Genomic DNA, 12,714 nt, shown 5'->3' with positions numbered 1-12,714 from the left:
CCCTGGATGTTCTAATAAAAAAGTATAAAATATGCTCTGTTGGCAAATGATGCAAGTCAGAATAACATTAAAGCAACCTGTCTTTTCTAAATGAAAAGACCCCCTGCACTGTACATCTTTCCTGTATACAACACATTTTTACTAAAGCTTTATTAAATGAATTGCAATAGCAATGGCTGCCATTTTATAGCTATATATACATGTATATATATATACACATACCTGTGTGTATATATGTATATATATATATGTATGAGATACTAATTTATTTAACACAACAGAGGCTTCTGCCATATGATACAGTTTACTGTACATAAGAAAAATTTTTAACACTGTACAATCACATAAAGGTCATATGCACTGTTGCAGTGCAAAAGTAGATTTAACTGTAGTCTTTACTGGCATAGTAATGGCTTTTTGTAATCCTACAAAACTGCATTCTCATATTATGGGGCCTGAATGGTCTTTTAACTTCATTTGCTTTGCTTTTTTTTTTTTTGCTTTTTTTCCTTTTTGCTTTTTTTTTTAAAATTTTTCCATTTTTTAAACTGCAGGGTTTGCCTTTGGTCCACAGTTAAAAGGACACACAGCAGTGGAGCGCTGACTGGATGCAGCAGAATACATGAAAAGGACTTTAGTTATTGCAATTATAGTAAAAAAGAGCGGCGGGGAAGGAGGAGCCAATGCCCTTCTGTAAAGTAATCCTCAGGGTTTTTCTATGCACGAATTGCTGCACGTTTCCTATATTTAAAGTATATGAAAAGCCTGAAGTAACCAAAACCTAATGTGGTGATAAACCAAAGAATAAGTGATTCGACTAGTAAAGAGAATAAGGGGATACAGAGGAGACCAGACTGAGAAAGCAGAGAAAAGGAGGAGGAAGAGTTGTTACTAATAATCCTGATTCTTAAATAAAATAAAAAAAGGGGGAAAAAAACCCCCAAACAGAAAATAACCCTCAAACAAATTAACCCTCAAAACCAAAAAATAAGGAAAAGAAAAAAGGTTACATCCATGTTAGTCCCACAATATTACAGCTGCTCCTTGCAAAGGGAGTCCTAAAAAAGAAACAGTGAAGAAACTTGGTCTGATGCTCAGATGGAGGTGCCTCGGTCTGGGTCACTACCGATATTCAGCCCCAGAGTAGGAGTTGGTTGGTAAGGGATAGATGACATTGTTTTGATGGGGCTTCTGAAAAAGCCACCATTGGGTGCCCTGTGCCTGAAAGGGCCAGTTCGGTGCTCGGGCACACTGCCAAAGGAGAAACCCGAAGCGGCTTTAGCAGACAGCGTGCGGCTCAGAGTCTGGATCTGTTCTGGTATGAAGGTGGTTGTGGTGATGTGTGTGTTTCTGAAGTCACTGATTTGCTCCAGCGCCTGACGTGTGGGTAAAGTGTCAATGTCCAGCGGGGTCAAGTCAATCGACGAGGTGGAGAACTGTTTATGGGGACTGTCGTCGTCTGTGCAGAGGCTGTTCACGCGCCTGTGGAGGTGCTCCAGGTCAATCTCCTTGTCATCCTGAGGAACGAGAAAAACAAGAGGCACCGCTCACCATCGCCATTTGTCCTGGGTTGAAGCTTCACAGTGCGATCAGAACTGCTCAGGAAGCACAACGCACAATTAACTACAGCTGGCTGTTGGCTGTCGGCATCTCTGAACGTCACCGGCAACCACCCCCACCATCTGCAGCTGGGTGGGCTAAGCCAAACCGAGGCAGACCCTTACACCACAGCTACCTTCAAGCACTCAATCCAAACAACTAAACTCCAAGCGCTACCGCTTGGTTTCCAACGGGAAAAGTCAGGCTCAGAGCTAGGTGGGTTGGACTAGCAACAACTGAATAACAGTAAATTTTGTGCCATGAAAGCAAAGCATAATCTCAAATGCCTGGGATGGTGCCAGTTCTTCAACTCTGCATGAAGACTAAATTTGGATGTCAACATGGGAGGCTCCGAGGGATCAGGTTGCGGTCTTTGTCATCCTCTCAGGGCTTAAGGAAGGGCTAAAAACATCTCAGGTTGCTTTTTGCCTTTATAACATAAATTGTGGTGTAGAAAAGCTGAACTTCCAGACCAAAAAAAAAAAAAAAAGCACTGGTGACTCACTGACATCACACAGAAAGGAGTACACCGGGCAATTTTAAACTATGATGCTAACAGAGGGTTTAACCCTCCCCTTACCTACAAAGAAGCAATTTCATCTATTCTGATGGAATTACGCTCTTGTGGGTGAGAAGAAGAGAAGGCGGCCTGGGGTATTTATTATAATATATCATTCCTCCTCTTATCTTTGTCCCTTTTCCTTCTTAAATCTCTCCTCCCAGAGAACAGGTTTGTTATAATTGAGAATTTAAATGCATGGAAGTTAAAAAAAGTGGCGATGTCCTGGGTGACACAATAAATCACCTGTATTGTACTGAACTGCAAAGCTTAATTCAAAGCGGCATTAAGTATATACATACAGGGGTATTCCCTCAGTCTAGGTAGCACAGCTCACTCAGAACAAAAATCAGTTTCAACTAACCTTAAAATTTACCTTAATCTCTGTGAAATCTACTGGCTCTTCCAGGCCACTAGAAATATCTCACACTCTAGGACCTCACAGAAGATAATTAGGCAGCCGATAGGTGTGCACTGATGACTTCCAGCCTTGATTACTGCAACCCAATGACTGGCTTGATCCAGAGCTCCCTGAATCAATGGCAAAACTCCTAGTATACCGAATGGGCTTGAGATCCCTCCTTTGTCTAGGAATGAAGTCAAGCACTCTGAAAAAGTCCACACCTAGAACAAACTGCAGGAGTTCATCTACTTAGCAAAATGGATCACCGAATATTTGCACTGGTACCACGCCGAACACAGAGCCTGACTGGAAGGAGGCTGAGAGGCCAGCTCCCCTCTGGGATTTTACCCTCCAAGGGCAGGGACAGGGAGACAAACCGGGGGAAAAGGGGCAGGGAACGGGGCATCAGGGATCTCCCAGGGACTGGACGATCGCTGACCACAGAGGCTTTGGTTTGAGCTCATCACAGGAAGGAAAAAATGCAGTCCTCATTTCTCAGACTTAGCTTTCTGTCTATAGTTTATTCACATGTGGACATAGACATGGATGCACATAACAACCACACAGGTGACATTGAAACCAAACGCATTCACCAAACGCTCTCTCCTAAAAACTTTGGAGCTGCATATGGATGCAGGAGAACTGGGGCCACATTGGAAGCTAAAGAAATATACAGAGGCTCTGTTAGCACGTGCAAGTCATGACTATGTCTCTGAGGGACAGTCCTAAACATTTTTGCTTTTTTTCCCTTTTTTCCTTTGTTGGGTTATTTTTGTTTGTTTGTTTGTTTGTTTTTAATTTTGAAAAAAAAAACATACAAACACTGTAATTTAAAATGCTGATCAAGAAAAGATTGGAATTTCATCACTTCTGAGCCTCTATAAGTTACTCAAAATATTCCTCTTCTCTTACAGAGATGCATTTGGGGCTAGGGTCAGACCAGTGAAAATATATAAGCGGTGATATTCTCCCATGCTTAGCCCACAACCCAATCTCCACCCAATCGATACACCAAAATGAGACCCACTCACAGTAAGATTGTGCATATCTCCATAATATGATCTTTCCTCTTCTCTCTTGTGTGATCAGTAGTGAAATATTCAGCAGTTTTCACACTTAAATTATCATCAGGCTTCAGAGTCAACATCCCATTGAGATTACTGGGGCGGTTCATACTTCTCTCAGAGCTACTGTTTAAGGCTGTCTGCAGACTCAGGCAGACATCATTGAATGGATTACTTCTGGTACGCGACCGAAATGTTATCTTCGCAACCATAAGACAATTTTTTTCAGTATAAATGCTTGCATTCTGGAGCACAAGATGGCAGCCACCAGGAAAAAGGGTTGGCTTGCTGACCACAAACTGGCCCAATCTGACCCCCGATTCTGGACTAGTGGCCTGGAAGAGCCAATGGATTTCATGGAAGCTAAAATGAATTTTAAGAAAGTTAGTTAAGATGTATTTCTTTGCTGAATGACCCCCACATCCAGGAGAGTGGGGACATTCAGCACATATGTCCACGTTAAACTCAGTTTTGAGCCAAGCTTTTCAATTTAGCGTTGAGATGCAATTTTAAATGCTAAGCTAATGACCACGTAACAAAGATCAAGGAGGCCAAATTATACCATTTGTGGAAAGTATACACTTGAATTTCTCTGCATTTGAAAACTGAAATAGGAAATTTTATAGTTATATAAAATATCCATGTTGTTTTTTTCTTTTCATTTGTTATTTATTTTTATGTTTTGCACCAGATAAATATGTAGTATGAAGTTCTGAAAGTTTGGGTAAACAATGGTCAAGTAAATTTTAGGTTTTTAAAATAATTTACCAGTTGAAACTATACGGTTTCTATTCCTGAGAAACCCAATTTAAAGACTAGAGATTCTTTTTTTTTCTTTTAATAATGGTCCGGTCCAGATCTTGAACAAAAAAAAGCTTGGGAATTAAAACAGGCAAGAAAAGATTAAACGTATTCTAATATCAGTGCCAATGCTGTCTAATTAGGTAGTGTAATTAATCCAGCCTGATTACACAGCATTAGATTAGCAGGAATAAACACAATGGAGAAACTGCAGAGAAGGCGAGACCACTGCACACAAATTAACAGCAATACCCCACAAGCTACACAGATATGTCTAAGCTACACAGATAGAAAAGCTATAATTGATAGTGCTACATTAAAGCTCATGTTTAGGTTCAGCTTTGGGCATCACTGCCAAGTACATTTTAATAACTTCTTTCCTCCTAATGTTTTTCTAGTATTTTGTAGAGCTAAAGACTTAATTATGAAGGTAAGAAATTTGTCGTAAGACTGCATAAGGCTCAGATGGCTGGTAAAGGGACAGGCAGATTGCCACGGGAAGGAAAATATTACACACGCAGGTGTAGAAGCAAGCTCATCTCTGGTGTAAAATAACGTATCTCCCCGTGGTCTCCAAGATTTTGTGAAACAAGTCTGTGGTACATTTCAGAAATAACTCTGGCCTGAATCTGAAAAATATAACGTACTCTTGCTTCCCTGGACTTCAGATGAAATAACGAGAACTGAAGTTCATGGAAGTCTCAAGAGGTTAACATTTCTGAAAATGGCGACAAGCTTATTTAAGAAGCTAACTGTTGATTAAAGGGCTAAACTTTGCAAATCTATTTTGAAAGACTCAGCCACTGAGCTTAGGGGATATATTTTTCAAGAAAAAACCAAGAAACCTTTGAACTTACTGGTGAGAATTAGCTCCCACCAATGGGAATAATGAACTAAATATTGATGTATTAATAATGTACTATTCTACAAGTAACAGTTGTGTTTTACTCAGAATAGTTGCATATTTATACATCATCAATATACATTTTTTTTTCATTCAAGCTTTTCTAGAAAGAACAGCTAAAGAGATTTTTAAGGAACAACATTTGCCTTAAAAAATCAGGAACCTAAGGAAATACCTCTGAATTTGATTCCCCCCCTCTCTAATGCTATAAAGTCAAGCCAGCAATCTTTAGGGTGCATGAAAATTCCCCAGGAGAAATGGAGGGTCTAATACCTCTTTTGATGGAACCCGGGAGCCTTTCCTTTTATTCCACCACGTTTCCAACATTGCAATGAAACAGGACAGGACAATCCCAGCAGCGAGGATGCAGAAAACACCTGCAAAACTTTTTATGTCCAGGGCACCTCCTTTCTGTTTGGTATCCACAGATGAGTAAAGATCGCATTGACCGTTCTTTGGCCACCACTTATGCTTCAGTATGTCCATGTCACCATTCTGCTGCAGCTCCAAAATCCTTGAGGAGAAAGCACAGAGTCAGGGGTTACAGTGGGGCAGTGGAGGTGGCACCTGAGAGCGTGAGGATGTAATCTGACTACTTGAAACCTTTCCATGAATCTTGGAAAGCCAAGCAGCTGATGAATCCAGATGAACTGATTTAGCCAGAAAAGAATGCATGAATATAGGGTTGCCTGTAAGACTAAGCATATGGATATCTATGCTCCACTCTAGATACAGGAAAGCACACACAAGTCTCTCCTTCTTTTAACACCCTTAATGAAAATAATTTACCTAATATACCATATTTTCTTACCTGGCTTTCACTACAGACTATGTCATTTGACTTGTGTAGTACATTAGATATTTGATAATATATATTTTGCATTTTAATTGCTGAAGAAGAGACATTTCAATCAATAAAAAAATAAAAAGAAAATACAGTTCAGATGTACCACAGGATACACGTTACCTTATTGTAAACTGATTTTTATCATGTTACCTACTTGCTGCTTTGGAGAGAGAGCAGAACCATCTTAGCTGCAGTCAGTGATGATCTAAGCTAATCATGCTCAATGGGAGCGTGCAACCTGCTGGTAAGTGATTTCCATAGGAAGGTTCTTTGCTGCGGAATTCACTCATCCTTGCACCTATGTACCCAGCCCACTGCCAAAGATTTACTGGGCAGCTTGCAAGGCCAACGTATTTAGCTAGACTTCCTGTGGGATGAACAGTTTGAGAAATGACAATTTTGTTTGGAAGATTTTCATATTTAGTTCATTTATTCCTGAGGAGACTGTTTTTTAAAAACATCCAGAAGTGACTAGAGTAGCAGCTGGGTGCATTTGGTTACCCAAAATAAAAAATTCAATGATTACACTTAAAAAAAATAAAACAGGGGGAATGTTTTCCTTCATGTAATGAATTTGTTTTTCATTTCAGTGTTGGAAGGCAAACAATTACTTGTGCAATCATTTGACACAGCATGCAAAAAATCCAAGTGCACACAAACCAGCAGAGGTTTGCAATGTTGCTACCAGAGACTGTACTGCATCAAAGGGGGAAGAAGAGCTGTCCCACTCACTCAGGGCTACCATAACAGCTCAATGCAGTGGTCTACCTCAACCTCAGAAAAACAGAATATTATGAAAGGGAGTTTGAATGCACCTCGGAAGCACAGGGCAACTGCTCTATACAGAGATCATTCAATCTCTAATGCCACTTGAACAGGTAGTCATGTCAATGAAGCTGCTAAATTTTCTATGGCATGTTCAAATGACTATATACTTAATGCTGTGGTCCTACCAGGAATGGGAGACTTCAGGCAGCCATCAGTGGCTTAAATCCCAGCACAGCTCTGGAGTGCGTTTCTGCTTCCTACCTAGGAGTAATTCCCGTGGCTGAGCTCCTGACCTGTTCAGAGGGGAACTGCTTGTCCACCTCTGTGCTGTACCAAAGGGAACAGTGCCCTTGAGGAATAGATTGCAGGTGATACACACGGCTTTGGAGTTGTCAGAATCACCTTGTTCGCATATCTTTGTGTCTATAAGAAGTGGGACAAATTCTGTGCAATGCCTGCTGACAGTACATCGCTGAATGTCCAGCCGTGAAGAACTGTGAACAAGGTCAGAGTTGCCTGGGCTATATTTTGAATTGTCTCAACCCAAGGACAACTTAGGGAAGCCCCATCTCAAAGCTTCCTGAGGGGGCAGGGATAAGTCAAGGACTGGAAGACTCTCCGTTCTATTGCAAGAGACAATAGCTGTTATGAGACATCCATGTTCAGAGGACCTTTGGGGGCATGGGGACCATACACAGGATTGCTGCCATTGCTGCCTACAGCTGCCTGTTGGGAGCCTGTAGAGAAGCTGGCGCCAGACCCGGTAACAGGAGGAGATGCAGCTGGGACAAACTGGAACATGAGCAATCCTGACTAGATAAAAGGGAAAAGGGAGAGGTCAAACACTGGAACAGAGAATTTGCAGGGTCTCCATCCCTGGTGATATTCAAAGGCCCACTGGGCAAGGCCCAGAGCAACCTGACCTAACTGGACCTGCTTTGAGCGGAGGGCTGGGCTGGAAACCTCGAGATCCTTTCCCACCGTAATTACTCCTCTGTAACTGCAAGCACAGTCCATACGCTACTCTCTGTCATGGCATACAGTTGTTACAGCCATAACTCACCACAATTCTGTTTCTTGCTGCCCTAGCATCCTGCATTAGGACTTACGCGAGTATTTTGGCCCAAATATTCCAGTCTGTCAGGTTAGCAGGAGCAGCAGATAGTCAGCATAAACAGAATACGTTTGTCTAAGTTGTTGTAGAGTAATAGAAGATTAATTTTTGATGCCCAATCGAAACATTTGGCATATGTTTTTTTATTTAGGAGTTACTGTACTATCTACACAAGGCAGTAACAAAACAACATTGTGGGGCTTATTTCTTCCAGCAGCAGCTCTAATCCCTGAGCAGGGCTATTTTCTTTCTTTTATTCAGTCAGTAATAGAATGAACCATCCAAATGATTGCTCTATTCTCATTAATTAAATGATTCTTCACTTGTCAGTGTAATTCCTGATTACACAAGACATCTTTTCAACAATAGGCATTTGCATAAAGACACTGAACTTTAGCTTGTTCCTTAACAGAGATTTATTCCTAATTGTACTCCTGTTAATTATTGGCAATTTTCTTTATGGATGTAACATATAAGTTCAATTATTTAAAGGAAAACATAAAAAAGAAGCAGAAACTGGGGATAGTAATTACATCATTACATGGAAAAGCTTAAGAGATGGAAAGCTTATAATGAAGCCTTGTAAAACTGTAGCTGAAAACAGATGTTGAGAGATAAAATACATATCAAGACAAATTATAAGAGCATGAATATCTAACTATATTAACTTAATACAGAGAAAAAGGGGGATCCCACTTCTATTAGACTTAGTGAAGACTTTGTTTCTGAATTCACCCGTTTGTGGAACCAAAATAATAGTTAACAAATTAAGAAGATTTAACACTACCAACCTGTTCCTATTTATGAAACTTCCTATTTTTGTAGCACGTTTTCAGAAATGCAAATCGTACTTTTATGGAAATTCCATGAAAAACAATATGAGGAAGAGTGCTTTCTTGAGAGCCTGCACAGCCCATAGGCCCTGCTGTCTTCGAGTGCTGCAGGCGCTTCCCACACGATGGCACCCTTTCCCTAAAAATACGTGCTTTTCCTGCAGCTCCTGGTGGGTGCCCTTACACACTAATCAGACACCTGTGGGGTGGCAGGCACTACAATCAGTTTCGAATTTGATTTTCAAATTTAATAAATGACTAAAATAATAATGCATTAACTAAATGCTCTGAATGATAACGATGCACTAGACGCTATAATTCCAGCAAGTGCCTCTTCTCGCAAGTCCCAGATTTTCACAGCTGAACTTTTTCCTTGACAGCCTTGGCTCCTCTGAGCCTGCTGCCTTGGCATGGAGTAGTATTGCAACATGTAAGGCAGTAGTAAGAGTGGTGGAAAGTAGTATGTAGGGTACATGAGTTTCTGCTGTTTTGAAACACCGTAGTCTTAAAAAGTTTACAGAAGAGACCTATATATTGAAATAATCTGATTTGTCTGAAAAACATGACCTTTAAAACTTGCTTATGGATAGAGTGCACATCTTAATGTATTTTTCTCTAGCAGGCAAACTGTTACAGTAACATTTTTCAAGGCAATGACGTAAAGTTATTGAGCTGCACAAAAGAAAACGTCTGCATGCACTTCAACTAATTTGGCCCTGAATTCACAGTGCCAAGTGATGTCTAGTGGATATAAACACAGAAACCTAAACTGCCTGCGGTTTCCAAATCTGACAGTGATGTGAACAAATCCTACTGAATGAATGGGAATAGGGCTGGATTCAACTTGGTAATTACATACTTTGCTCCTGGCAGTGAAATGTAATTACTCCTGCAAAATACCCACAGATAAAAAAAATCCAACTTATTATGATAGCAAGGTGTCACAAATGCTACAAAATTGAGACATCTGTGACAACACTGTTTTTTTGATCTTGTTTTATTCTTTCTGAGTGTCCTGGTTTCAGCTGGGATGGAGTTAACTGTCTTCCTAGTAGCTGGTACAGTGCTATGTTTTGAGTTCAGTATGTGAAGAATGTTGATAACACTGATGTTTTCAGTTGTTGCTCAGTAGTGTTTAGACTATGGTCGGGGATTTTTCAGCTTCTCATGCCCAGCCAGGGCACCTGACCCAAACTGGCCAACAGTGTATTCCATACCATGTGACATCCCATCTAGTTCAGGAACTGGGAAGGGGTGGGGGGCAGGGATTCGCCGCTCGGGGACTGGCTGGGTGTCGGTCGGCGGGTGGTGAGCAATTGCCCTGCGCATCATTTGTACATTTCAATCCTTTTATTACTACTGCTGTCATTTTATTAGTGTTATCATTATTAGTTTCTTCTTTTCTGTTCTATTAAACCATTCTTATCTCAACCCAGGAGTTTTACTTCTTTTCCTGATTTTCTCCCCCATCCCACTGGATGGGGGGGGAGTGAGTGAGCGGCTGCGTGGTGCTTAGTTGCTGGCTGGGGTTAAACCACGACACTGAGTTATCAGTAGCAAGCAAGAAATGCAACAGGCTATTTACAATGCGATCAGAAACGCCAATGCATGGTCTGAGATGCCGAAGGTTACTGAATATTGTCTTCCTGCACCAGGAACGTGTTATCCAGAGGGATAACTTCACCATCGGCACTGACAAGGAAGAGGAGATGATGATGTGCTACTCTGGCTCTAGTCTCCCAGATCAGGCTGCTGGAGGGAGGAGATGCGCAGAGCCATACAATGAGCGCCCACTGTCAAAAGGGGGGGGGGGGGGCTTAGAAAAAGTAAATAAAAAAAAAAGGGGGAGGAACTGTTTGTGTACCTCAGTGGGCTGTGCCTTGGGAGCCCAAGCTGAAATCCCAGCCCTTGGGCCAGCTCCCCGGGGAGCTCCTGGGTAGGTCGCATGGGTCGCGTCTGGGAACGCTCAGTGCCTGCAGATGGGGCCAGGTGGTTAAAACAGCTCAAGTAACTTCTCCAGTGGCTAGCCAAGAGTCAAATTCCTCAGGCAAAACCTCCACACCAGAGCTTTTCTAACAAAAATCCAGCACCAAGTCTTCGTAGAATTCAGTTCTCTTCTTGTTAAACAAGATATAAAACCAAGCTGATTTGTGACCATCCTTCAGTTCTCAAAGTAGACAGGCAAGAACCCACAAGGAGGTTTTACTTTGTTTCAGTGAAGCGGCTGCCTAAATCTTCCTTATTCATGGCAATAACTGGAGTGATGCCAACTCCTACTGCATCTCCTTGAGTGGGCTTTAGGTTTTGGCAAAGCAGGCCCCCCTCTCAGCAGCAGAGCAGCTTTCGCAGGTGCCACCTGCAAGGCTGGCTCGGGGCTTTGGTGCTGGAGAGGGATGGCTGCTGCCCAGTTCAGCTTGCTGCCTCCTGCCTGGGGAAGAGGCAGTCCCAGCCATGGGGAGGGAAACAGGGAATAAGGGTAGAGACAGGCAAGTAGGAAGCTCTTGGGGGTCCTTTTCACCTCCTCCCCTGCCAGAGGCCCAATGAGTTTCCATTATTCTGACCTTATCCTTGGGGCCTCGCAGGAGATGCACGTTGATGCTCAAAGCCTTGACTTTGATGCTATCCCCAGGGCCAACAAATAGTGTCATTCCCCAGCTGTCCAACAAATCACGTTTGCATCATATTATGGCCATGGACCACGATGAAGCTGCTGAGGAGAGCAAAAGACATTATCTGTGTTCACCTACAGCAGGGGAAGGTTCCTGTGTAATTTGGTCTTGCTCAAACACTACAAAATAAAGAGATAGGGAATGGTCAGAAATAAAACTCAGAAGTGTTTAGAGAGCTGGTGGGAAGGTGTTCATCCAGAAATGGCTTCTTGCCTGGCATCAGCTGCACTACCCCGTTAGCCATCCCTAGACCTAAGCCCAGAATTAAAAGGGGCACCAAATCTTTGAAAAAACACAGCCCAGAGGTAAAGGAGGTATGGGAAGGTGTAGGGCAGAAGTAGCTGTCCCGGGGTGAAAGAAAGAGGAGAGCCGTGCCAGCGCCTGTTCCCGAGCAGACTGAGGTGATGCTAGGAGAGCTTACAAAATGAGCAAAGCACCTGGAGGCAGAGAGATCATTGCTATTCCAGTCCTTCCTTCAACTACAGGTCTTGATATCTGTAAACAAAAATGCTGGTGTTGAAGAGACTGTTTTCTGTGTGGGTTGGTTTTTTTTTTTTTAAGCCTGTATTTTAATGAGCTGCCAATCACAGGCTCCACAAGAGGGAATTTTTCATGCCAGCCAAATGCAGCTTGGGCTGCCAGATTAGATGAAACCATGCTCCCTCTCCACCCGTTCCCACCACTTAACCCAGCAAAAGAGCACCCTTGGGTCCAGCTGTGAAGCCTGTTTTCTGGCAGGGACTCCAAGCAGATTTAAACACAGCTAACTTGTGCCCCACAAGGGCGGGCAGGTGGTCGCCTTCCAAGCTGCCCTTCAGCAGCACTTGGCATCACACTGCTGTCGCTAGGAAGGCAGTATGCAGAAACAAGGATAAGCATCTCACCTTCTAGATATGATAGAAGAAGCAGTAGTAAACCAGACGTGCTGTTCAGCCCTAAGGATTTGCATATCAAACAATACGAAAAGAAAGCAGCTGACCTTCTGTTTTGCTCAGCAATAAACCATTAGCTTCAGAAGATGCAGCATTCATGACTTGGATCCCATAAATTAGTATCACTTTGTTCAAATTAGTGAACTTCTTTTTACTTAAATCCGTTAAACTTATGTGGACACTCTCAAATACAGAAGGCTGAGCTTAAATGAAACAGCATC

At 42.3% G+C, this 12,714-nt stretch overlaps 1 protein-coding gene across 1 annotated transcript in view; it reads right to left on the bottom strand.

Moving 5' to 3' along the window:
• Positions 1–453: 453 nt before the first annotated feature.
• GRID2 (glutamate ionotropic receptor delta type subunit 2) overlaps positions 454–12,714 on the bottom strand; it is a 737,675-nt gene continuing 725,414 nt past the window's right edge. The window contains exons 15-16 of the mRNA XM_075030714.1: positions 5,604–5,844; positions 454–1,517 (exon numbers count right to left, since the gene is read on the bottom strand). Of these exons, the coding sequence (XP_074886815.1) occupies positions 1,095–1,517; positions 5,604–5,844 (664 nt within the window). The 3' untranslated portion in view covers positions 454–1,094. The remainder of the gene's footprint in view (positions 1,518–5,603; positions 5,845–12,714) is intronic.

Source organism: Buteo buteo, chromosome 1, assembly GCF_964188355.1.
Source record: "Buteo buteo chromosome 1, bButBut1.hap1.1, whole genome shotgun sequence".
Classification (NCBI taxonomy): Eukaryota; Metazoa; Chordata; class Aves; order Accipitriformes; family Accipitridae; genus Buteo; species Buteo buteo.
Note: the sequence above shows the minus strand (reverse complement) of the source record. Positions and strands in the feature narration are given on the sequence as shown.